At 37.9% G+C, this 26,591-nt stretch overlaps 1 protein-coding gene across 1 annotated transcript in view; it reads right to left on the reverse strand.

Moving 5' to 3' along the window:
- Positions 1–26,591, reverse strand: part of ush2a (Usher syndrome 2A (autosomal recessive, mild)) — a 250,130-nt gene that overhangs the window by 105,208 nt on the left and 118,331 nt on the right. The window contains 17 exon segments of the mRNA XM_042001931.1: positions 9–164; positions 1,756–1,903; positions 2,859–3,016; positions 6,101–6,248; positions 6,339–6,501; positions 8,829–8,988; positions 13,077–13,162; positions 13,454–13,529; positions 15,182–15,322; positions 17,392–17,580; positions 18,809–18,889; positions 19,921–20,145; positions 20,718–20,994; positions 21,071–21,201; positions 21,635–21,823; positions 22,110–22,211; positions 23,738–23,864. Coding sequence (XP_041857865.1) covers positions 9–164; positions 1,756–1,903; positions 2,859–3,016; positions 6,101–6,248; positions 6,339–6,501; positions 8,829–8,988; positions 13,077–13,162; positions 13,454–13,529; positions 15,182–15,322; positions 17,392–17,580; positions 18,809–18,889; positions 19,921–20,145; positions 20,718–20,994; positions 21,071–21,201; positions 21,635–21,823; positions 22,110–22,211; positions 23,738–23,864 — 2,557 coding nt within the window.

Below are 26,591 nucleotides of genomic sequence, written 5' to 3' on the forward strand. Positions count from 1 at the left end.
GTGTGTACCTGCTGGGGGTGTAGTAACGATAACTGGCAGGCTCTCAACACAACCCTGAGTGTTACACCCCCTGATCCAGAAGCTGTATCTTTTGTAGGGCTGTAGGTCAGTTACAGTTAACCAGATGCCTGCTGCTGTACCTCCATCCAACACACCATCACCATCTAAGAGACCGAAGCAGATAATAGAGATATGTTTGGCTAGTGAAGAAAAATATCATGTACTGGTTATTTTTACAGCCCATATACTTATGCACATATGTATGTGCGGCAACAACAGAAAAGGGATCTATAAAAGATGAAGTCCATTGTAAAAAAAAAAAAAAAGTGTTCACGAGGCAGAAATGTGGACTAAGATTAGATGAGGGTGATCAAAAGAGAAAGGTTTCCATACTGAGGTTATGCAAGGATAGTCAAAGCAAAGGGATCAGAAAATAACACCATGTAAGCTTATCCAATATCTAGATAGAAACACACACACACAAAACAAATCAGTTCTATGTGAATTGATGAAGGCAGTTTGCATCAAAGAAACAAGGAGTTCTGGGCAACTAGAGTGAAAGACCATCTCTCTCTTCCTTTCACGCTCCTATCCATCTCTCCACTCATTTTCATCTGTTGGTTCCTCTGTAAGGCACAGATCAAAGTCACCAACTGTGTGTTTGTGTGTGAGCATGTGTGTGACAGAGAGCCTTGGTGAATATACAAAAGTTAAAGTGTGTGTATGTGTGTGCACGTGTGTCTACTGTTCAAATTTCTTCATCCTCTTTTTTTTTCCATGTCTACATCTTCTGTTATTCTTGTTGCCCATCTACACAGTTTTGTTGTTTTTCATTTCTCACAGTTTTTACATCCAATCTCTTTCCATGCATCTATGGAAATAGGAGCTTCTCATCTTCCCTTTTACTCTATACTCTTGTTTTATTGCTCCCTGTCTTTGTTCTTCCCTCCGTCCAATGTTTTGCTCCATGCTCCTACATCATCTCTGCTCTAAAGTCACTGGCAATTTCAAAAAACCTTGTCTGTTCTATACCAGTCTGGTTTGATTACTCCCTCTGTCACTTCCCTATTTCATGCCTGACTTTTAGTGTAAGTTGCCTTTGTTGGTTGGGAGCGTGATTGTGAGTGTGTGTGTACTTATGAGTCCATCTCTATCCATATTACACTGTGTTGCTCATCTTGGCAAATCCTTTTATCAAAAAAAAAGCACCTGGCAGTTTTGAAATTGGTAATGTTATTGTTGTGCTCTCAGGAAATGCGCAGTAAGTACTGAATATCAACGTGTTGATACACTAGACGCGTTTGTCAGTCGCTGCTCACATGGATCAGATATGCACTATGACTTGCCATCCAATGTGCTACTTTGAGGCACCTCTAGGATTAGCTGTAATTTGAGGGATGAGATCAGAGAAATGAAATGTTTTAAGGGTGGGTAACCAGTTTTTTTTGGAAAGAACATTATTATCTTTACAAAGATATTACAAAGATTTTTATATAGGTATATCATGGCATAAATACAGTGATTAAGAGTGTTGGATATACAAAATAAAAATATCTAGAGTAAAATGGGCTATTCATGTGAAACAGTGTAAAGTGCTTTGTATAACCTACATAAAGATAAAATTGTGGACCATTTATGTTTTTATTAATATTTCTGCAGAATTTCATCATTGTCTGAATGGCTGAAAAAATTTTAGGCACCACTGTGATTTCTTGCATGACAAAAAGATAGAGATGGAACAACTGTGTGTGTAACCTTTGCTTTTGTAGTAGAGTGTGTAGCTGAGGTTTCCATTTGCCCTTGGAGGAGCTGTCCAGCGGGCTCTGATTGATCTAGAGCTCTGATTGGTCAGCTCCAACAGTATAGGACCATCTGGGGCCATCTCCAATGTACGCATTTCAACCTGATAAAGGAAAAATGATAAACAAACACACTCATGTAAATACAGACAAACTATTCAGTGCATCCAGTAACTATTGGTGAAAAATTATAAAAAAAAAGATTTAATAAAATATGGCCTCCTTTGACAGGGGTCATAATTATGATGAGGTACCTCACTGAATTGCTCACTGACAAGTAAACACATACAGTCTAAAGTGAAATGAATCGACCACTATTGCACTAGATTTCTCATGCAGAGGGGATTAAATAGTTTTGCTGGGGACAGTTATTGTGTAGAATGCTGCAATGTCTCTGCTTCTGGTTTCCTGTCTAGTCTGTCTTCTAACTTTTCTGTGACTTTTCTCAGACCATTTACTTAATCTTCATCACCTCATTCTGTTATTCCCATTTTTCCACTTTCCCCAATTTCTTTCTTCTCCTTTTCCTGGCCTTTTTGGTGGCTTTCTCCTCTCCTTCTCACCCCTTCTCATGCCTCCCTCTTCCTTTCCTGCAAAGTCAGCTGTTTCTCCTGGTGTTTTACCAAACATAGTGTCCCTTTTGGAAACACACCCCAAAATATGGCCTGTTGTCAGAGACGTCATTGAGCATTGGCATTTCCTACCAAATGTCACTGTCGCTATGCCAACCCTTGTTATTGAGCTGAGAGAATGGATCACTTTTATGAAGCCTACTGACACACACAGCACAGATATATGCAGATACAACACACATACACTTACCATGTCTGAGTGGACATTCCCACACATCTTTTGTCTATAAAACAAACATCTGCTACCTGAAAATATGTTGTGTTGTTCATTCATTTCCCCATCTGATGGAAGAGGATTCCCACTGGAGGTTTTTATAAAACATTAATTGCTCTAAATACAAAATGTTGTGTGTTGTAGAAGTAGTCTTTTATGTATTTAATGATATTAGCTACAACTTTTTGTGGTATAGTTTTGGTTTTTACTGACCATCGGTCCTTTTCCACATCCCTGCGCTGTACAGGCCTGCAGCCTGAGTATGTGTCGACTCCATGGAGAGAGTCCCTCCACCACAAAAAACCTCTGGGAAGAACTGGAGTTGAAGATGAGAACTCCATCCAGCCAGAGACCGTAGCTCGTTATAACACCTGCCAAAAGAAGACATCTGTTTATGACATACCAGAGGTACAGAAATAAATGATATAAAAAAACAAAAAACAAAAAAAAACTCTAATGTAACAGAAAGCCTTATGACTTTAAGACATCTCAACTAGGTAGCTCATGTCTGAACAAGTTTAGGCGTTTATTGCTATGAAAGAAGTTTATTAATGCATGTAACACGCAACTCTATACAACATTTAATTTTTTTATATCACTAAATATAATGGTTTGCTTCCCCTTTTTCAAACATCTCTCTTGAAGCATGATTGAAAACCTTACTTTAATTCCTGCTCACACAGAACATCTTTATTTTTATTGTTAATTTAAAAGTAAAGCATTTATTGAAGTTGTCTTGATGTCACATTTACTTTTGCACACGTTGTTATTGCAATAATTTTTTTCCCCACATTTGCGCTGGTCATTCCTTCCTACATTTTCACCACACTAGTCGGTGTAAAAATTAAAACCACAAAGTGAGCTTTGAAAATGTTGCAATGCACTCTAGGTCACTGTATTACAATGCAAATGAAAACTGACTTAGGGGCTCCAGACCTGCCAGTCAGTGTGTCCTACAGATGAAAACAGCGCAGAAATGACAATTGTAACCATAGGCGTTACAAGGATAAAGGCCCTGAGAAGGACAGTGGTACAAGAATGAACATGCACACACACAAATGATGGCGCAAATAGGTGTGCACAAAAACACATCCTCAGACACACATGTGGACACACCACACATATGCCCAAAGTTACTCCCACACATTTAGATAGAAACCCACATGTGGCCGCACACACATACCTCTGCAAACACACACACCAGTACAATAATTACATGACATTACATCCACCTAATAAAAAAATGAAACAGTACGGTGCCAAATGTGCTTTTTCTTAATAAAAATGCATACAGAGGGCTCAAAAGATCAGTGCTAAGAACTAAGAGTCTATTCTGTTTTAATCATGTGTGGGTTTTATTATTTCTCAATACAGATATACACACCTATCAGGGAAATGAAGACACAAAAACCCCACGGACGCAAGTTATCTGGGAAGCTCTTAATGTGGCCAATCACATGCATGTGAGAGTGTGTGTATATGTGTGTGGACATATCTATGTGCTTGTGTGTGTGAATAAGCCCATATCAGTATAGGCTGTAATAAAGACAGGTTGGGAAATGAAGCAGCGAATGCATAACAGGCTTATTTCCCCTCTTTGTCTGCGTGTTGCCCCGACCTAATCCCCGAGAGGATTATCCCCCACAAATCCCTGCGGAATTGGGGAGAAGGGGGGAGACGGAAAAGAAAATAACACAGGATCTCACTTCTCTGGAACTCGTCACCATCATCATCATCATCGTTGCTTTTCATTTATTATATATATAAAAAAAGGCAGTAATTGAAAAAAAATAACTGAGCTTTTCTCTCTTTTTAGGCAAAAATTAAATCTTTTTAAGCGTGAGATAATCGAGTAATCATGATTAAGTGTCTCCCTTGTCATAAATTTCTGTCATCATATGAGAAACGCTTCAAGTCATTTATCCAGGCTAATATGTACACACATCGCAGGGTTTATGGTGCAAAATGCACTCATGTGGCATTAAGTGTTAAATACACATGAAACACATTTTATACACACACATATATATAGAATTACACATACTTTAACAAGCATCAGATTAATATGTAGCTGTGTCTTGTATTTTAGTCTGTGAAATGGGATTGGGAAATCTTAAAATGTTTTTTAAACTAAATAATTTGATTTATTGAGATAAACTAACTGTTAATATGCAGTAGTTCTTGATAAATCACATGGTTTTCAGTGCAGCATTAAGTAGATTGTTTAGTGTTTAAGTAAGCTCATACCTGTCCAAAATCAACATCAGATTTTTCTATATATACGCAACAGAGAGTTTTCTTTGATTTTCATTCTAGCTATTTCTTTTACCTTTTGATTTTCTCTGGCATGTTCATAATGTTGTTAAATGGAAAAGTGGGAGATTTCTGGAATTTGATGTGAAATAGATGAAAAACAGGTCAGAATCAGCTTCAGCCACAAAGGCAAAGTCAAAGATGCCTCATGTTTTATTTCTTCTTACCTACATAACACCAAAACACAACGAAAGTCAACTCATGAAACGAATTAAGTGCTGATTTGAACAGTTTTGCTTTATGTATGTAACAATAATAATAAAAAAAAACTTGGGCTTTAAATTTAAATAAAATGAACATGTGGCTCAAAACAAAGTATTCCAAAGTACTCCTCACACTTAGATATGCTGAGGAATTATAAATATTGCAGACAGCAGCACTGGCTGATTGCAATTCCCTCCCTCCCCCGTCAACCAAGACATTGTATTGTGTTCTTACACTGAACAGCATCCTCGTCTTGAGACAACTTAAAAACTAAAAAATCAATTGTCAGGCTCCAAATTAACATATACTACAAAATATACTTAGTATCAAACTCAAATTAGATACAGTGATTTTAATGTATGAAAGAAAATCAGTGTATCTAGGAATACAACCAGAGAAAACAGAGAGAAAATCAGTCTCTATGAATCTATGCGCTATCAGGCTGCAGTTCTCTCTTCAGTCAAAAGGGAGCACTTTCCATCCACTTAAAGAAGCTTGCCGAAGCACTGCTTCTAACTATCAGCCTCTACTCCAAATCTATGTTCTCTTAGCCTCCTTCTGCTCTTTTCCTTTTCTTTTTGTCTTTCCTTTTTGAGGTCCACTTTCTACTTGACTCTTTTCTTTTATTCCAGCTGTTTAAACTTAATCTAAACTAAATAATCTCCCACAAGAAGAAATATTCTGTAATCTTCCTGCTGTAGCTTGTCTTTCAAATGCTTTGTGTTACTGGATCCAAATCACTTTATTGTCTGAGACTGCAATTACAAAAAATGGTAATAAAATAAATATATATATTACCATGATCGACAACTTATGCTTTTATGTATTTTATTTAGCAATTTTTGTTTTTATATAAATGAAAATGCTACAGTTGGTGGCAGTTAATGTATATTTGAATGTGTGTGTGAGTGTGTGTCAATGCGTGGGTGTGCTCTGACCATTTGGAGTGTCAGGAGGAGTCCAGCTGACATTGAGTGCATGTGGGGACAGAGGGATGACCAGTGGTGCAGGGATATTCTCTGGGGTGCTCTCCTCTGTCTGAGCCCGGCTTGGGGGGCTTAATGTGCATCCTCCTCCTGTGCAGGCCTACCATGCACAGATGCACATACACACAAGAACACAAGGATGAATACAATGATGCAAATCAAAAATATTGAGGAAGTAAGGGAGACTCACAGCCACTGTGACAGTGTAAGATGTTCCAGGGGTTAAGTTGCGGAGTGTGTGGTCTTCAAAAAGTTCTGAGCTGTTATAGACCAGCATGGGCTCTGCACTGCCATGTGACAGGAAGATGGAATAGAACTCCAAAACACCATTTATCTGAGATGGACGTGACCACCTGGAGAGAAAGTGGAGATTGAAAGAAAATTTACCACCATGGGTTTACTTAAACATCCCGTGCTGTCAGGGATTTTTTCTTTGAAAATGTTTTTTTTTTCTTTAAACTGACCTGTGTATCACGTGTTACATCAAATGTGCATGGAGTGGATCAAGTTATGATCCACAAACTAAACCCACTAAACACAGCTTCCCTTCACAGGCAGAGGTGTCTCTTTTCTGTGTTAATAGTTGGATCATCCAAAAAAGAAATGAGAGCATTTTGCAATGGATCCTTGTGATTGATAGTTGTTTCAAAACAGGAAACAATTATAATAATCAAGAGAAAAATCAGGAAGATTTTTAATACCTACATTTTATTGTAATATTTGTTGTAAAGCTATCATTGAAGACTGAGGAACTCATGAAGTTGATTAAAGTTAGCTGTTGTCCTTATTAACATGACATTATTTTCCCTGTGTGCGCTTACAAGCTTAAGCTACGAAGTAATTTCCGGTAAAATCTCACCATGTTATCTTCCAGATATTTTCCCTTTTACAATTGTAAAAAAACAAAACAAAACAAAAGAAACTATAACAACATTTTAAATAAGTAAGCCATAACCAAAGGAGCTAAATAAATAAATATATAACCTAGACATTCCCGGAGTGTAGCCCTGCCCTGCTAGGCATTGTAGCATAGAGAGGCCATTTTATGAAGTGATGGATTCCCTTCTTGATTTCTCCCATTAAAGTCCAGTTTTTGAATGACTGATGAGTGTGTGTTAGCACACAATTAGCCACTGTGGCTAATCTATCACATTTATTTTAAGATTTATATGCTGTCGATTAGAAGCGTGATGTATGTCCACTTTTGAAAAACTAAATCAAAGGGGAGTTGTATTAACCTGTATCATAACTCATTGTGCTAATGGTTTTCAAAAGAACACTTGTTTTAAAGTTGTGATCTGAAATGAGTGTGAAACGAGGTGCTTTCTCAACATGTTGTGTATAAGTCCAATAATACTACATAGTTACAGTAGTTAGTAGGTTAATGTTAGTTTGACTAACAGTGAATCAAATAATTACTAAATAGGTACTAAGATCAAATGCAAGTCTTAGGAATTTATTCAAACCTACAAGGAAAAAAGTAAAAAAGTGCTCTTAGTGTGGTTTTAGCCAGAGTCACGTGTTTCTGTTCTGGACACACAAAATGATGTTCCTGCTTGTTTGTGTGCAAACATGTTTGACTTGTTCAGCAAGGGCAGCGGATAAATCTCTTGGCACTTTTCTGTTAACAACCTGAATCCTTTCTCTCACAGTCTCCCTTACTCTTTCACACATCTGTCTAATTTCTAATTTTCTTCTTTCTTTTACATTTCATTTACATTTTTCCTTACCAACCCAAAAATATGTCTTTCTACCTGATTTATTCTTGCTCAGCATCTCTTTTGCTTCTAATTTTTTATTTTTTGGATGTTGCCATTCTCTGTATTTCCCAGCTCTTCTCACAGCCACAGTGGTATTGACCAAATATGATCTCTCAACCTCTGCCTATTACCAATGTGCTAACAAGGCAATACGCAGCCTTCCCACACCTAGTGAGCATGTTGTTCAAAAACATTTTACAAGCTAAAAACATGATGCTCCACTGACAATCATAAATCTCCTGTTTTACACAACATGATTTTCCTTTTTTTTGTTTTTAATGACATTCATAATATTTCATGACAGAAAAATGCATATTTACAACAATTCAGGGTACTTTCTTAAAACGGTTTACTTAGTGTTTATTTGTCAGAACCCTCTCATCTTGTGTCTATTGCTTTCATTAGCCTGTGTATATGCATGCATATCTTTCTACAGTTTAAATGACAGTCAGGAGACTTGATTTCCACACACACATATTGACTCTTTACACACAAATACACCAGGAACCCTTGCACGTGAACATGATGGAAAAAGGCCAGAGATCTGTCTTTCTTTGCCTGCCCCCCAGCACCTAAAGGTGAGAGGTCAAGCACAGAAGAATATTCTGCATGGTAAACACAATGGCAGAAGGTCGCCGACTTCATCTCTGTCCTTGTGTTCTGCACAGACAGCATTTATGAAAGCAACTAAAAAGATATAATACATTTTGTCAGATTTATACACCTGAATTGCAGCTGTTCTTGAAAAAAAGTAATCTAATAAGATTTTTTTTAGCATATACACACACCTGCTTGTTGTGTAAACAACTTTGCAAGCCATAAAGAAATGTTTTACATCGTATGCCATTTAAAATTAACCTTAAATTTTTCACTGATGTTAATTCTGTAAGAGTATGTGTTTTGGAAGTGTTTGTACTTACTCAACAAATATAGTCCGAGAGTCTAGCAGAGTAACAGTTGGTGCTGGTAGGGGCCCTGGAGGAAGCTGAGAGGTCAGAGCTGTAACTTGTGAACTGTTGGTGCAACCCACTGAAGTGCATGCACTCAGTACCAACAAGTGGGTGGAATACACACCAAGACCTGAAACACAAACTCACTTTCAGTAACATGCAAAAGTTTTCTGCCTTCATTTCTTCTTTCTATTTTCTTATTTCTCTAATTGCCAGGAAAATGGGACATCAAAGACAGTATTTGATATAAGCACCTTATTTTTCAACACAGTCTGAACTCCTCTTAGACAAGCTTTCTAGTAATTTCTTTAAGTAGTCTCCAAGAATAGTTCTCCAGGCTTCTTCAAAGATATTTAAAAGCTCTTCTTTGGATGCTGGCTGCCTTTTATTCCATTCTCTGTCAAAATGATCCCACACTGCTTCAATAATGTTGAGGTTTGGGCTCTGGGGAGTAGTCATCACTCCTCCTCCATAAGACCTGGTGCCACTGATTATCAGCCCAGTTCTTGTATCATTTGGCACACCTCAGCCTTTTTTCCCTGTTTCCCTTCTTTAAGGATTACTTCTTGACAGCCACCCTTTCATGGAGATTCCTGATGAGGCTTCAGCAATCAGTAGTTAGATGAGCTGTAGTGACACATGCATGTCTCTCAGGTCCTATGTCAGGTCTTTGCTGGAGTTTTTGGCATTTTTAAAGGAATCCCTTTAAGATTCTGTTCATTTGCTGTAGATAGTGCTACATGTTTCTTGTTGTTGTCTTAGGCTTGCCACTTTTGCTTTAAAGGAATCACCTTGGAGCAGAAATATTGTTTAATCCTGTCAAACTTTATTTTTAAATTGTTCATAGATGCAACTAAAGAGATGGGCACACATTACACACATTGTGCTTTTACTAACAAAGGGCTTGAAAATACTGTTCAAAATTGATTCTTTGTGTGTAGGCACAGCACAGGTTCATCCCTTAAGTTAGATGGCTTTTCTAAGCTTGAATAATTCATATGCCAGTGTTAAGTGGTTTAATAAAGGGTCAGGTACCGGGCCAAGACTGAAAATTAATCAAAAAGCAGCCAAAGTCCAAAGAAAATGTCTGAAAGTCCTTTAGAAAGCCTGGGGAACTACTGCTCAAGACCACTTTAAAAGATTATACAAATGGCTTAACTACTTGAATGCAAAATATAAAGAAAGAGAAGCGGTTGAAAACTTTAGCATTGGAATCCTCACTGAAAGTCACAAAGAAAAAGCAAACAAACAAACAATAAAAAAAAAACCTCAATATCTTTAACACTGACATACACCACTGACTTCTGTACCTCTTCAAACCCTAACACTTTGTTACTGTTGTTTACAATATCTCTTTTTCAAAACTAATCTCCATCTGTCCCACTGTTGCAATCTCACGCTGTAACACTATCCATTCTTGCACATACCGTATAATTACTATGTCCATAATCCCTCCAATCACTGCGAACATCAGATACTTTGCATTATTAACCCAGCATGGATGATATGTGCTCTCATGCCTTCATTAACTTACAAAGACACACACAGATACATGGTTGGGCAGTGTGATGTTTGGCTAATGAGATGAGCATTCCTGTAAAATCAAAATACACTGCCTGGCCAAAGGAAAAAAGGCACCACCAAAAGAAAAACTATTATATTAGGTCACACTGTAATATTTCGTTGCCCTGCTTTTGGCTTTGATTACGGCGGAATTGGCTGTGGCATTGTTTTACTAAGTTTCTGCAATGTCACCAAATTTATTTCCATACAGCAATATTTTTTTACCATAATCTTGTACTGATGATGTACAAAAGAGTATTAGGGCCACTAATCTCAGAATTCTGAGTTTAAAGTCAGAATTCTGAGAAAAAGTCAGAATTCTGAGAATAAAGTCAGAACTCTGAGAGTAAAGTCAGAATTCTGAGAAAAAGTCAGAATTCTGAGATTAAAGTCAGAATTCTGAGAAAAAAGTCATTCTGACTTTTTTCTAAGAATTCTATTTTTTTTTTTAGTGGCCCTAATACTCTTCCCTAATGATAGGAGAGTCCGACCACTGCACAAAGCCTTCTCCATTACATCCCAAAGATTCTTAATGAGGTTAAGGCAGGGGTGCCCAAGTTCGGTCCTCAAGATCTACCATCCTGCAACTTTTAGATGCAACCCTTCTCCACACACTTGAATCAGATGTCATCTGCATGTCATTCAGCTCTGCAGAGGCCTGGTAATGTCATTTGATTCAGGTGTGTTGGAGAAGGGTTGCATCTAAAAGTTGCAGGATGGTAGATCTCGAGGACCGGACTTGTGCACCCCTGGGTTAAGATCTGGACTCTGTGGTGGCCAATCCATGTATGAAAATTATGTCTCATGCTCCCTGAACCACTCTTTCACAATCGTGCGATAAATCCTGGTATTGTCATCTTGGAATATGGTCGTGCCATCAGGGAAGAAAAAATCCATTGATGGAATAATCTGCTCATTCAGTATATTCAAGTAGTCAGCTGATCTCATTCTTTGATAAAATAATGTTGTTGAACCTAGACCTGAGCAACTGCAGCAACTCCAGATTGTAGCACTGCCCCCACAGGCAAGTAAAGTAAATGCTAGGTATGATGACTGCATCACATCATCTGCCTCTCTTCTCACCCTATAGTGCACCCATCACTCTGGAACAGGGTATATTTGGACTCATCAGACCACATTCTTCCATTGCTCCAGAGTCCAAACTTTATGCTCCCTAGCAAATTGAAGCCTTTTTCTCCAGTTAGCCTCACTGATTAGTGGTTTTCTTATGGCTACACAGCTGTTTAGTCCCAATCCCTTGAGTTTATTTCACATTGTATATGTGGAAATGTTCTTACTTTCACTATTAAACATATACCTGAGCTCTACTGTTGTTTTTCTTTGATTTGATTTCACCAAACATTTAAGTGGTCACCATCATTCACACTGCAGTGGCTCAGGCGGTAGAGCAGGTCGTCCAATGATCGGAAGGTTGGCGGTTCGATTCCTGCTCCCCCAGTCATCTGTCGTTGTGTCCTTGGGCAAGACACTTAACCCTCCTTGCCTCCAGTGTTGGCATCGCTGGTGTATGAATGTGTGGATGAATGTTCGGTGATGGTCGGAGAGGCCGTAGGCGCAGACTGGCAGCCACGTTTCCGTCAGCTTGCCCCAGGGCATCACCAGGTATGAGTGAGGAGTGGATGAATAGTGGATTCACACAATGTAAAGCGCTTTGGGTGCCTTGAAAAGCGCTATATAAATCTAATCCATTATTATTATTATTATTATTATCATTCAGGATTTTTCCAACCACATTTCTTCTTCAAACATGACTGTTTCCCAACTTTCCTTCCAGTTTTTAATAATATATGCGGACAGTTCTTAGCCCGGTTTTAGTAGTTTCTGCAAGCTCTTTAGATGCTTTCTCTGTGTGATGCATGCCAGTGATTTGATTCTTAAACATAACTCTTTTACATGACCACAGGATGTGTCTCTCCACATGGTTGTTTAAAAAATGTGAAGCTACTCTTTGTATCAGCTGAAAGATAATTGCTCATGCAGTAATTATTCAATAGGAGGCTCGTACCTATTTGCTAAGTTAAATCCAGGTGGCAACTTTATTTTTGGTCAGGCAGTGTAAGTGATAATCTACTCTGCTCATATAAAATGCCATATTGGATGAGTCCTAAATGGATGTGCTTACATGTGAGTTTCATGTACATTTTTTATGTAGTTTTTGTCTGTGTATATGGCTTTGAGTATGTCTTGTGCTCTATTTATGTGTGTGTGTCTATATTTACATCTTTGAGCAGTGCTCTAGTCTCAGCGGTGCGACAAGTGTTTCATACCTTCTTTAGGTCTCTTCAGTGAAAGCTTTCAAAGCAAATTGTGTGTATATGCATGTGCACTAATATTTAGCTTTCTTTGTTTCTCCACCGCTTCATTTTCATGTGTGAGTGTTTAGCCATCTTTTTCAAAGTGTTATTCCCTTGGTAAGGACTGAGACACTCTTTCCTCTTTCAAATGCTAATCCCCCACTCCATTTTGCTTTTCTACACTTTTCTCCCTCTCTTTACACTGAGGCCCCATTTCACCAGCCACAACTACATTGCAGCACACACACACACCAACACACACACACACACACACACACACACACACACACACACACACACACACACACACACACACACACACACACACACTCCTCTTTACCAGTTATGTTGTGCTCTCTGTTTTTCCCTCTGTAGATCATTTGGTTGTTGTGATAGAGGAGGTACTCTGTAATGCCTCCATTGGGCCTATTATTGACACAAAAAATTAAGTGAGTGTAATTCTCTGATGCCATGTGAAACATATATTATTTAGATATTTAACTATGCCACTGTTAATTAGGGAATGTGCATTTAAGATAAAAAATATATATAAAGTCAGCAAGTCATTAAATATATAATTAATTCAAAGTTAATTAACTATAACACCAAATGCATTAGTGAAGTTCTATGACAGAAGATCAGGTGTGCGTTTATAAATAAGAAACATATTTAACACCTAACAATAGCATGTGGTTTAGATGTTTAACAGTGCATTACCTTGCTGGAGGCTCCCAGGTAACAGAGAGCACTGATGGGGATGAGACTACAGATGGAGGAGATACACCATCTGGAGCTGAGATTGTAGGGGGGAAATAAATGAAGTACTCAAGAAATTTGGTTAGAACATCATTTAAAATTAAGATGAAGTTATTGTCTTCCCTCCATCCCAGAAGCATTATGAAATAGGAAAAAAAATGTGTTTAAGTACAACGTTTCCTCTGCTTGGAATCAGCTGCACAAAAAGCTGAACTGGAGGGAGCTGCTTTTATTAAACAAATTCAAAGAATCTGTTCATCTGGAGAAAAAACATAAACCTCAAAATGTTATGACTGACTTTAATTACCTCAGTTTGATCCATGAAAACTGATAATTAACTCATTTTGATATTATTGTATGCTTAGTTTTGTTGTTTGGTGTTATGTATTAAGTGCTGACAGAGCTGCTGCCTGTCTTGGCCTGAACTTCCCTGCAAAAGATATTTTGAGTCAGGCAGTGTAAGTGATAATCTACTCTGCTCATATAAAATTTGAGGTGCACAGCATGTATTTTTTCTATGTTCTTGAATATCATTATTTTAGAATAAAGGCTATAGACTGACTTTTTAGGTTGGCTGTGCCTGAAGACGGTGAACATTTGAGAAAATCTGTGATGAGATGACATTAGCTCCAGAAAATTACACCAAAATGTTAGAAACTTCAGATTTATCTAAAGCCTGAACTATAACAGATTATATAGAAAAGGATAACAGGCTTCCTTTTACAAGTTTTTCTTTAATATGTTATCATGTATATTTTGGAATAAAAGAAACTACCATCATACCGTGTTAAAAATATCTCATTATGTGAAAGTCATCAACATAAAATGCTTAAATCGCAACTTTAAAGAAAATGCATTAACTTAATAGTAAAATACTGTTAGGTCTTATTTTTTTACATCTTACTATCCCATGTCATCAGACCCCACAGGTTAGTAATTAGTTAATTCTTCTGATTAGAACTTACATGGCTTTGGATAATATTTTAAAAACTACTTGTAAAAACTAAATGTAAAATTTAAAAATCGTAATCCTTGATCCAGTAAGGAGAAATGTGCTGATCTGTGTGAAACGTATCTGTACAGCATGCGTTTGTATTGCTTAAATTTGAGTTTTGAATAAGTTGTTTCTGGAGTCTCTCTGACATGTTTCAGAGTCTTAACTCTGCTCAGTGAGAATCAATACAGTAATCTGTTTTTTCCTTTTAACTTCAGATTGATTTCTTCCGTCTCTGTACTGACCCCTGCCGTCACATTATCTCCCAAACAAGGCTGGTTAGTCAAACACAGATTAATGTACCGACTAACACATGGAGAAAAATCTTTCTTTTTTTACTCAGCGTCCTTCTGTGTTTATACTCTTCTCTTTATGGCTTCCCCGAGAAGAAATGTGCTTCTTTGTGCTATAGGTTTGTCATTTATTACCCATGTGCTTCATTCTTTTGTGTTTTCCTTACAACCCTATTACTCATTTTCTCTTCCATGTTCCTGTTTATAATTCTAGCTTCTCCTCCTTTTTTCTTTCCTCTCTCATCTAAAGAACTGAAAATCGGATCGGATGAGAGTATCGATGTGTGATTAGAAGTGTGTTGGTGTGTCAAAAAGTAAAAACAGTCATAAAGTAGTTTAGGGATAGCAAAAAATGTTCATTTCACTGGTGTGTAGATGTGTGTGTAAGAGTATGTTTGTTACCTTCCTGTGGGGTTGTGAGGCTCCAACTCAAATCAGTGTCATCACCGCTGTCATTAATAGGACTCTCAGTGCAGCCAGCAGGACCACAGGCACTAACAGTGATGATGTAACGAGTGGATGGAGTGAGACCCATCACCACACCTGGAGAACAGAATGAACAGGTTAGACAAGGAGTAAAGTTGTGACAACAGAGGAAAAAAACCAAACAAACAAACAAAAAAATTTTATCTATATATATATATATATATATATATATATATATGTATATATATAAGCTTAAACTTATATAAAGTTTTATATAAACTTAAGAAGATAGATTTATTTTCTTAACCCAGCTGCAAGTCAGAATACATATTAACATGTGGCTTTGTTAATGCTTTAAGACAAATTGGTAAAATATATGAACAAAGTTGCTACTCTGACTACTTTTCTTCTATTAACTTTTAGAGTTAAACATAGATAGCCAGCTTTATGGCATTTAACAAAAACATTGTTCTAAATGTTTAAGAATTACATGCAGTTTTTTACATAATCTATTTAATTTGGCAAGTTAGTGGCAGTCTTATTGTTATTTGTGGCAAATTCAGGAGTTGAAATGTCTGAAAGTGAATCAAAAGAAAAGTTGATGTAAATAAAGGAAGCTGCCATCAGGCCGGAAGAAAAGGACCTATAAAAGTGACACCAGAGTGGCCAGGTCAATAGTTAGACTCATTTTTAAAAAGACAGAATGAATTAGCGAGCTCAACAACACTTAATGATTTGGAAGACTCCAGAAGGCATCTTAAGTGGGGGATATCAGAATTATTCCTCAGTGAGGAAAACTAGCATTCTATAGGTGAATCATTGTTAAAGGTACCAATCAAAAGTTGCCCTCATGAACGGTTATGCCAAGATGCTAACTCCTCAGACCGTAATAGAAAGAAAATGTGATTCCTTGGATATATAAAGATAAGATGAACTTTTAATGAAATCTAAATTGTTTCCTTTTAGATCTGTTGTGGAGGGGAAACCAGGTAAAGTTATGTCACTTTCCAAATCCAGTTCAGTTCAGAGGGACTGCATCCTTTAATACTCCTTAATACCAAACTATCTCATTTCAACGTGTCATTGGTGCGTATCAACCTGCCTCAATAGCTCATTTTAAATGCTTTACTTGTTTCTATGTGCTGCTGTTGCTAAGCAAATTTACCGTGTTTGGCAACCAGAGGCAGTCTATTCTAATTGTAAAGCTTTGGTCGTCTCTGATGTTTTTTGTCCTAGCCGTCTTGGCATCCTCCACTCCTTTTTGTATTTCCAAAGTCACTCTTTTACATGCCCTCTTTTCTCTTCCACCCCTCCTCTCACTACCTTCTGTGTCCAATCACTGTATACTTGTCTTTCTTTCTTGCTATCTCTCACCCTTACCCATGTCTTTTAATTCAATTAGGGGCCAGGGCCCCACTTCGCTGCCATTACACCCTCATTTACTTTCTGTGTTTTTTAGCTATTGGTGTAATTCAGCAGTCAGGTGTCAAGGCCATCATAAATTAAGAACAAGCCTTATCATGGTGGACTTAATGCCTTGCAAAGGGAAGGGGAGGGGATGAGGAGACTGAGAAAGACAGAGACCGCAAGCTCATCTTCATATTTGCCTAGAGACATGGCAGAGTGGATTAGAAGGGGGACGAATAGCAGCAGCGGACGCAGACATCATCCTCATCATAAAAGATGAAGTGAGGAAAGATCGAAATGTGAGCAACAGTAAGAGAGGGGAAAAGGAGTGATGCCAGGGTATGACATCATCGGGGTAGTCCTGAGTGTCTTGTTCCAAATGGAGATGGTCTCCTAAAGCTGGGGACTTGCCAAGGAGACATTAACAGGGTGGCCTGAGACAATGTGCATGTATGTGGGTGTGCATCAAAGACTGCAAACAGTGACTGAAAAAGGCAATGTGAATGTCTTCAGTACACACCAAAATGTTCTTAAAGGTAAGAACTTTAAAAGACCTGTGAAAACAAGCAAACATTTTTTTTCTGATTCATCTATGTTCTTTGTGATACTTCTTGTTCTGAATGTTTTTTTCTTTTTTCTTATCTTTAAAAAAAGTATAAGCTTTCACAGATCAATCAAACTTATCTGTATTTATTATGTATCATAAGATGTTTCAGGTATGAATAAGTACATTTATAGATTTAACATTTGCCCTGTTTATGCTATGTGGGTTGGTTTACCTGTGAGGTTTCCATTGGCCAGGTATGTAGCTTTTAGTGGTGGCACTTCTGGATAGTCCTTATTGTAGGCCTTCAGCTCATATCTGTCAATCAGCCCTCTGATGTCACCAGTGGGACGCACCCAGCTCACAATGGCACTGAAGCCACTGATGGGCTGCACGTTAGTTGGAGGTGGTACAGACATAGGTACTAGAAAAGGTCAGATAGAGAGGAAGACGGAAAACGTGTCAAGATGAGAAAAAACTGGGAGGAACAAAAAAAAAAACGTAAATATATCTATACAGGGAACAATAAAATAGCTCTGCATGAATCAACCAAGGCAGAACCAATTAACTATAAAAGACAATCAAGAATAAACAAAATAAAAAGGCAAAAGACAAACAAATAAGGATGTTAAAGGAGATGAAATACCAATAAAAATATATAAACTAAAAGCCAAACCTGAGAGTATACATAAAAAAGCCAAACAACAGGTCAGGAGCACATGAGATCAAAGAAAAAGCATTCCCCATCTCTCTGCATTTTAATAGGCCCAGTAAATCATTCCTCACCATTAGCATAAATAGTATTTATGAGAGTAGTAACTTTTTCAGCACTGATTTAAAACAGCCAGCCATTCATTCTGGGCTATATTTCACTGCAATCAGCCTCCCTCCTTCCCTGCTGCAGTTTCCTTATTTCCCCCTTTAACGCTGCCCAACACTCAGGATTGTCCATCCAAGTCCTACTATCATCCTTATCTGTCCAAAGTGCCTCAGAGGCATCTTAGTTATGTCATTATTTTTTTTTTTTGTCTTTTTTCATTATTATCAACTCTTTTGGACCCTCACCTTCTTACTGTCCATCCTTTATTTATTTTTTTATTTTATAATCCTTGCATGTCCTCCCAACATTTCCTCAGTTCTTACCTCCCCATTCTCCTCTTCTTCTTTCAGTTCCCTATGGTTTTAGCACTTCATCCCACTCCTCTATTCCCTCTCTGTGGTCATAGCATGGTGTACTGAGACCTACCAGTCTATCGTTCACTACTAACGAGCAGCTTTATATTACACAAGGGACCACACAGGCCATTCTGGGTTAACAGCCTTTTACTGTAGTGCCCTTTAAAGAGGCCTTATCAATCTCTCATAGCGTCAGGCACAATATCAATGACTTTGAATAAGTCTAACATACTGTACAAGATAATATTGTTTATACATCAAAAATATCTTGAGATCAAATTAAAACTGTTAACACTAAGAAACAAAAGCCCATACAAGAAAAGAGGAACCCCCCAAAGACAGGAAAGGCTGTGCAGTTTTTGGTGTGTGCGTATGTGTGCTCCCATCATTACATCTGGCTCTAAACTTCCTCATGCATCTGGTAATACACAAACACACACACCAACTTCTGCCAGGAAGATAAGATATTTGTCTACCTGTGCTGCGGCTGCGTCCTCTCTGCCACGGTCCTGCTGCCCAACCTCCTACAGCCAAGGCCACAAACCTGTACAAGTACTCTAAGAGAGCATTGTGTGTGTGTGTGTGTTTGCATGTTGGAGTTGAAAGTCACATGAGACAGAAGAAACACGGATTCATTAGATGCAGAATAAATAATGTGCTCAGAAATGTACAACATGTTCTCAGAAGTGAATGTGATGTAGTTTCAAGCTGTAAAATTGACTTCTTGGGTGTTAGGTACGCAGTCATCTTTATGGCTTTTCTTTTTTGGACACTTTTTTTGATAGACATTTTGAAATCTCCTTCTCAGTAAAGATATTTAAAAGTTCTATAGTGTGTCACAAACACCTTTCCTCTCTTCATGACTGGCTCCTGTCAGCCAATATCACAAGCAACCAATCATCTATTTCTGGTTTACATCAACATCCATGTGCTTAATGTACATTAATGGTTATGTGATTTACATTTTGAGGTATGTTAAAAATACAGAATATATTATGTCTGCATGAGAGTCAAAAAGTACAACATAAGCAAAGATGGTTTCTGTTTAAGAACACTTAAATAATACATGTGTATATTTAAATCAGGAAAAACACAAATCAGACATGAAAATGTAGAAAGCAGTTACTAGTGATTAACGTGAGCTGCAAATGTGGCTCTGTCACAAGGTGGAAATGCTTAACCTTAGCATCTCTGTTATTTATGCTACATATTGGGATGCTCAGCCTTCACACAGCTGGCTAAAAATGCCAAACAGTACTTCAACCCTCTCTCACAACTTGGGATAAACACAAAACTGTACTTTTAAATGGAACAGACTGATGGGTTCTTCTGTTGCAAACTAGATGTCATGGATATTAAAGGTATAAAAGGAACCTCTTTTTCAGATTTTTTTCTTACTAAAACATACAAAAAACTTTAATACATATGTCTTTTGGTTATTAAATGTGTTTTTGTTCCTTTCAGAGGTTCCATTGTTTAAGGGTTGTTGTCCTTGAAAACTATAGTATTAGTGTTGAAAGTAAATATTTTACTTATATGTCACTTTTGTATTAGTGTAATGTTGCACTTGCACACTGTAAATTGGTACCAGTGAAAGGTTGCAGATAAAAATCTGTGGCTTCTGTGTTTCTCCCACTGTAAACCAACACTGAATCATTTCCTCTGCAGTGGAAGCGGCTTTCGCTGGTTGGACAGCCATCTAAGGAGACTCTAACAGAACGACGTGAGGCAACAAAGAGGTTAACACTTTGACTGACAGGAGGATTTCTTTCATCACTGCGAATGGTAAGACCACGTATGCAACCTCCTAGGCCTGTAAAAGGGAGGAGTGGAAGAGAACGAGAGAAGGACAGAAAAAGCAAAGGTAAATGAACAAAACAAAAATCAGAGGGAATACAATGTACAAAAACAACATGGATTCTTTGTTAAACTGTCATTATTTTCCATGTTCTTATTCAAAATTTTCTTCATCTTTAACCAAACGCAATTAACCCCTTCATTTTTGCCTAAAACAGATAATTATTCTACTAAAATATAATATTTGAAATTCTATTAATTACACTATGCCATTAAACTTACAATCACTCCATATTTGTTCTAATTGTCTTGCGAGACAAATATAAGATCCAGTTGAATCCAAATTGACTTCAAATATCTGTAGTCTAAATTGCACAAAGTAAATCAAAGCCAAGGATCTCATACAGTAACTAAGAAAGAGTCATTGCTAAGAAGCAGTATAAAACTGCAAAATATCATGGAAAAACATGACCTAAGCAAGACAGAACATAAATATATAACCAGTCATTGCTGAACATGACATTTCTTCATCCTTGACCACACAGACAAGCAAACATTATCACTGTGCACATTAACAGAATATCTCACCATGCTTGTGACTTCCATTCAGTGCAGGATGCACGAGTTCTATTGGAACACCACCCAAGTACAAAGGCGAATCAAATCTCAGCCTTAGATCACCTCCCACTCCCCTCGTTTGCTCAGTCCAGTCGTTGACAGCAGCAAAGATGACTGAGCCACGCTTCTCCAATGACATCTGCTTCCACTCTCCATCACAATAGCTGAGCCCCACCCACATGCTGAGTTCAGTCACATGACCATTCCAAGCAAGAATAAAAGACAGGATACCGGCTTCTAGCTCCACCTAAAAATATAAAACAATTTCATTTGAAAATTTTCCAGACTTGAAATGAATTTTTCAAATGTCTCTCTGCTCTTACAAGCATGTAGTCTTTAGTTTGTGTGTTGTATGTAAACATCAAAAGTGCATTGAGCTGGTCAGTCCTGAAGTCCATAGAAATGCCAAAGTCCTGTCCTCCACTGAAAACACCTGTAACCAACTCCAAGTAACCTGTTGCAAAGGAGGAAATTAGATCAGCATGCATGTGCCAGATTTAAAATGTTAAAATGTTCTGCTATCGTCTCAAAAGCAACAGAAAAAAGATTAAATACAGCATTTTACAAAGCACTAAGGGAGGAATTGGGCACCAAAACTAAACTAGACCATTCACACAGAGGCCCATTAACTTATCTATCGGCATGAAATAATCTTATTACCACCCACATCAGCAGCAATCATTTTATAAAATTCCATTCTACTCAATAGAAGTTGTGTAAATAGTAGTACGATAAAGTGTTGACACACCACAGAACCGTTTGTCACTGGTGTAATTCCTGTATCATGCTGTACATTACAAAAGCTCTACAACGTGTTACATAGTGCTGTTGCACGCTGCTCTTGTGAAACAAGAAAATTACTTAAGGAACAATCAGTGTGATCCTACCATGACCCAGAAAATGAGCTCCATCCACGATTTGAAGAGGGCATCCCTCCCAGCTTTCATACACTGACACCTTCTTTGTGGCCTTTGTCCAATCCAGGAACTGCCATTCCTCTGAGGGGCTGTCAGCCATTTTTAATCTCACATCTCTAAGGCAGCCAGAGAAGCTGTGTTGCACCAGCTGAGCATCTCCTGGTGAGACAGAGTTTAAAGACCATAACTGTCAGCCAAAAGAAAGCATGTTCACCATTTCACTTGCCATTCAGGGCTCATCACTACAAAAGCTAAGAACGACAGTACTGGAGCCTGAATATGACTATTGATTTCAAGAAATTTGGAGGTAAGTCTCAAGTATTGAGTATATATATTAAAATTTAAAATATAAACATTGAAAAGAAACAGTCAAAAATCTAATAGAGGATAAACTCATGACATTATTTTTATCAAATCAATGTTTAAAATTTGGTTGCAGACTTACCCAAATCCTCTCTGAGCAGAGTAAAATCCTCAGGCAGCCCTCCAATGAAAACCCCCATGTTCTCACCAATAATACTGTTGCCATTTGACGCTGATGCACTACCTTTAGATTTTAGTTAGAATACGTATTACTGTCACATCAAATTTAAATATTTGAGTTGAAAAAGGATTAGACACTTTAGATTGAAAGAAAAGACAAAGAGAGAGAAAATCAAAAAAATGAAGGAAAGCACTCATATCACTTATGTCAAAGTAGGAGAGGTGGGGTACACAGGAGACAGGTCACCATGCAGTGCTAACTTGAAGAAAAACAGTTCAAACATGCCAGCTCACACTCACAGTTTAGAGATTTCTAATACATTTGACCAATTTACAATCCCCAATTAACCTAACATGCATGTGAGATGAAGCCAGAACAAATCCAGGAAAGCACGAGAAAAAACACAAACTGCAGAGATTCCCACTAAGAACTTCTTGCTGTGAGGCAACAGTGCTAACCAGCACACTGCCAGGTTGCCCCCATGAATAGCTACCAAAGCGAAACACTTAAATCGACTTCAGCTATTTTATCTCCATAAAGGGAAGAATATATGGGCTTAGGAAAGTGCTGTGAGCAGCAGCAAGTCAGACCAAAACAATCACACTGAAAACTGGAATTTTAAACCTAAGTTGCAGTTTTTCAAACAGACCATAAATCTCTATCTCAGAACAGCCTGATGTAAACTCAGATTGTATGACTATCTTTGTGGGAATATTTTTTAATTGAGATGATGTGTTATTCAGAGAAAGAAAAGGCAAAACTGCACTTTTTCTAAGAATAAAAAAAAAAACAAACAAAAAAAACAAACAAAAAGATAAATATAAAAAGGCCCAAACTGCACTAACTGTACGAAACTACTTTTTGAGCATTAAATACAAGGAAAAAGAAAGAAGCTGTGCATTATTGATGGAGGTTCGTTACACTGTTATCTTGACATTGCGAGTAGCTGTTTGCCACTATATTAAGGTTAAAAATATCATATAATGGAACTTAATTAAAATCTTAGCAAAAAACACAAACAAAATGTGGCCATAAAATGTCTAATAGCGCCTTAAAATGGTCTTGTCCATGAAATGTGCTACACAAATAAACTTGCCTTGCCTAATAAACATGACTTCAAGCCTGGGAAAATGTGAAAAAAAAACAACCCAAACAGTTAATTTTCATGCAACACTATTGTATTGTACACTAGTACTGAATTAAAGACGAATGTTTCAACTTCAGTCATATCTTGATTGCTTTATTTAAAATCCAATGTGGAGGCTAAATGACAAAAGAAAAAAAAAAACAAAAACTAAACTATCACTGCTCTTGGGCTCAACTTAAGTGCTTTCCTCTATGTGTGAAGCAGTTTTTCTTTCATCAGACACAGAGCTGAGATTAATCTGGCTAATACCTCAATATGGAACTGGGGGATTTACATACAAGTACACAAACATATGCATTCTAGTCATTCTCGTCATGAACAAATGTAACCATATGCCTCATCCTGCATCAGAAGATCATAATAATATACTCACTTTTACTCTCACACACCCACACACAGTGCAAACACACACAGTGGTCAGTATGAATATGAGAAGAGTTACCGCTGTATTGATTGTTTACAACGATTGTTCCCACGGCCCCTCGCCTTGTTGCAATGATGCTGTGCCATTGTCCATCATTATAGTGGTGCCCTTCATCACCCCACACACTCACAGCCACCGCTGAGCCCTACAGATGTAAACAAAAGCACACTTAAACCCACAATATGGACAGGAATTTAATCACAAATGCATAAATGGTGTGGAGACACTGAATGACCAAACTCTGACTGAAGGTCTGTGACTTACAGCAATCAGCTAAGGAAATGTCTGACCTTTGGCTCAAATCACTCAGGCTTACTTTTAAAAATTTAAAAATTTTCCTTCTCTAACAAGCTTAAACATTAAACATCAATGACACACAAACACAACATCCTCTAAAGGACACAAACATGGACATATAATCATCAAAGTGTTGTTACAGGGCTTTTTGCTACCTATTAAGTATGACATCATTGTTGTGATCAGCTTTTAGCAAGTGTATATACACAAACATGTACAACACACACACATGCAGTGATGAAGATTTAATGATGAGATCAATAAATGTATGAATGCCAGAGTACATCAGCCTCTGACATCTTTACTACTGTCACTAGACAGCTCTACCTAACAAGACAGCAGGAGGAGTCTTTTTACCCGCTTTTCTTCACCTTTCACATACAGGAAAACACACTGAATCACCTGCCTGAGGATTACGGACAGTGGAGTAAACACTCAAATTTGTTAAATAGACAAGATTAATGGTGGTTTTACCGAGAAGTACAATGTGAGGAAAACCTGGGCGGTCACTTTCATTTTGTAGGCAATATATAGTATGGGCTAAAGACATTATGTGAGTTTAGAGTAAATAGCTGGATGAAACACACACCTCACTTTAGCAGTGATCCACTGATGAGGTGGTGTCATCCTCTGAGTGGTGTAGTACTCGACTGATGTGTGTCCACCGTTGAATGCTCCAATGCCAATGTTTTTAATATAGAGTATATGATACTAGAGCATGATGGAAACACACACACACACAAGGAAACAGCACTTATCCAAAGTGCTGCCCCTGTGGCTTTCCAAGCTATACTTGGCAGTATATGCTACTGAATATAAGCATAAAATATGTGAGAGTAAAACATATACTGTACATATAAGAGAAACCCAGAATGAACTAAAATAATGTGTGTTTTGTGTGTATGCACAAGGGTAATTTCCTTTAACACAAAGATGGAGGAGAGCTAGAGTAAAGTGTTCCCTTTCAGTCGATTCACTTGGTAAAACACATATAGTATAAGACGTACTACTTTTGGCCCAGGTTCGGTAACTGCTCTGCAGAGCGTGTATTCAGACTGTATATAAAAGATGGACGGAGCCTCCATGACATTACCCATAAGTTTCTGAAGAGCTTAACTGAAGCTCATTGGGCGGTTCTCACCGTCGCCATCTTGGCAGCATCACGTGTGTCGTCATTTCTGGAAAATCCAAAAATGGGCAAAAAGGGGGAATTGAGAGGGGGGCTGTGAGCATGGGGGTGTATGATCGACACCCATCAAACTCAAAGCTGCCTGTAGCTAAGAGCTAACCAAGCTAACCCGGAGTTAATGGTAGCAAACCAGCTAATGGAGGTAGGCGGGCTAAAGCTCAGGCGCACTTTAAGCTGGCTAAAAACTGCTGTTGTGCTGTACTCTCCCATGGATATTGGAAACCTGTAAATCAAAAGGACACGCCCATAATTACGCCGCATTTCAAGATTAAATAACATCCAAATGGATGAAAATTCACCCCTCACAGTTGTCATAAACTTCATAATAGACTGAAGTTTACCTTGATAATAGATTTAAGGATCTATTAATCCTTAAATGGTTTTTTTTGTACCAGGCTTAAAAATATGTTTATTTCTACTGTGAAGTTAGTCTTTAACATGGGAGTCTGTGGGGATTAACTCTGTTTTGGAGCCAGCCCCTAGCGGATGAGGGGTGAACTGCAATTTTTTGCACTTCCGCATAGGCTTCACATTTTACCGACAGAGGGTGCCACTTAGTATATACAGTATGTATATGTTTGTTTCAACTGAAAGGGAAAGTACTGTTGTTCCCAGCTGTGCTCAGTAAAGAGCAGCTATAGAACTGAGGAATGACAGTCATAATGGTGGTATATAAGTGCGAGTAAGGCCCCTCCCACATCATCACACATCATTTGCCTAAAGGTGTGATTAGAGGCGTCTTCAGCCAGGACATGCGAGGGTATGATATTCCATACTGTATGTGTTGTCCCTCGTTCCTCTTCTCCAAAAAACAGTAGTTTTACGCATAACATTAAGTTCTGTCATTACTACATCAGATGACATTTAGAACCCTTTGATCCATTTTCCACCCTCATCTCACTCCTCGTCTCCACAGAGGTTGAATCCACCACCTGTTTCATACATCCATTTTTGTACCAGTATACCATATTGAGCATTTCAATAGAATAGATGGACAAAAGATCAGCTTGCAGAGGCTCATGAAGTAAAAGTTTTATAGTAATTTGTTTTGACTTGATTGTGAACCCGGCAAAAGAAAACTACCTACTCTAACCTTTGCTGACCTCAAGAAGGTAGAAAGCAAAAAAGGATGGACAGAAAAAAGCTGAATCAGCCATCTTGGCTTCCATCAATCCAGTGGTATCTTTGACAAGTGTGCTGCATTTTCATTACTTCATTTCAATACCTTCAAGTTGTTCAAACCATACTTTGTATTTATATTTGTGTTATATTTTGTGATGTAAAGGAGGAACGGAAGACCACTGAGAATATTTTTTGCCTCCTCAGACTCAGTATTTTGCACCGGCTCTTTTCTATATCTTGTTTTGTACCCTCTAACACCATAGA

Source organism: Melanotaenia boesemani, chromosome 1, assembly GCF_017639745.1.
Source record: "Melanotaenia boesemani isolate fMelBoe1 chromosome 1, fMelBoe1.pri, whole genome shotgun sequence".
Lineage (NCBI taxonomy): Eukaryota > Metazoa > Chordata > Actinopteri > Atheriniformes > Melanotaeniidae > Melanotaenia > Melanotaenia boesemani.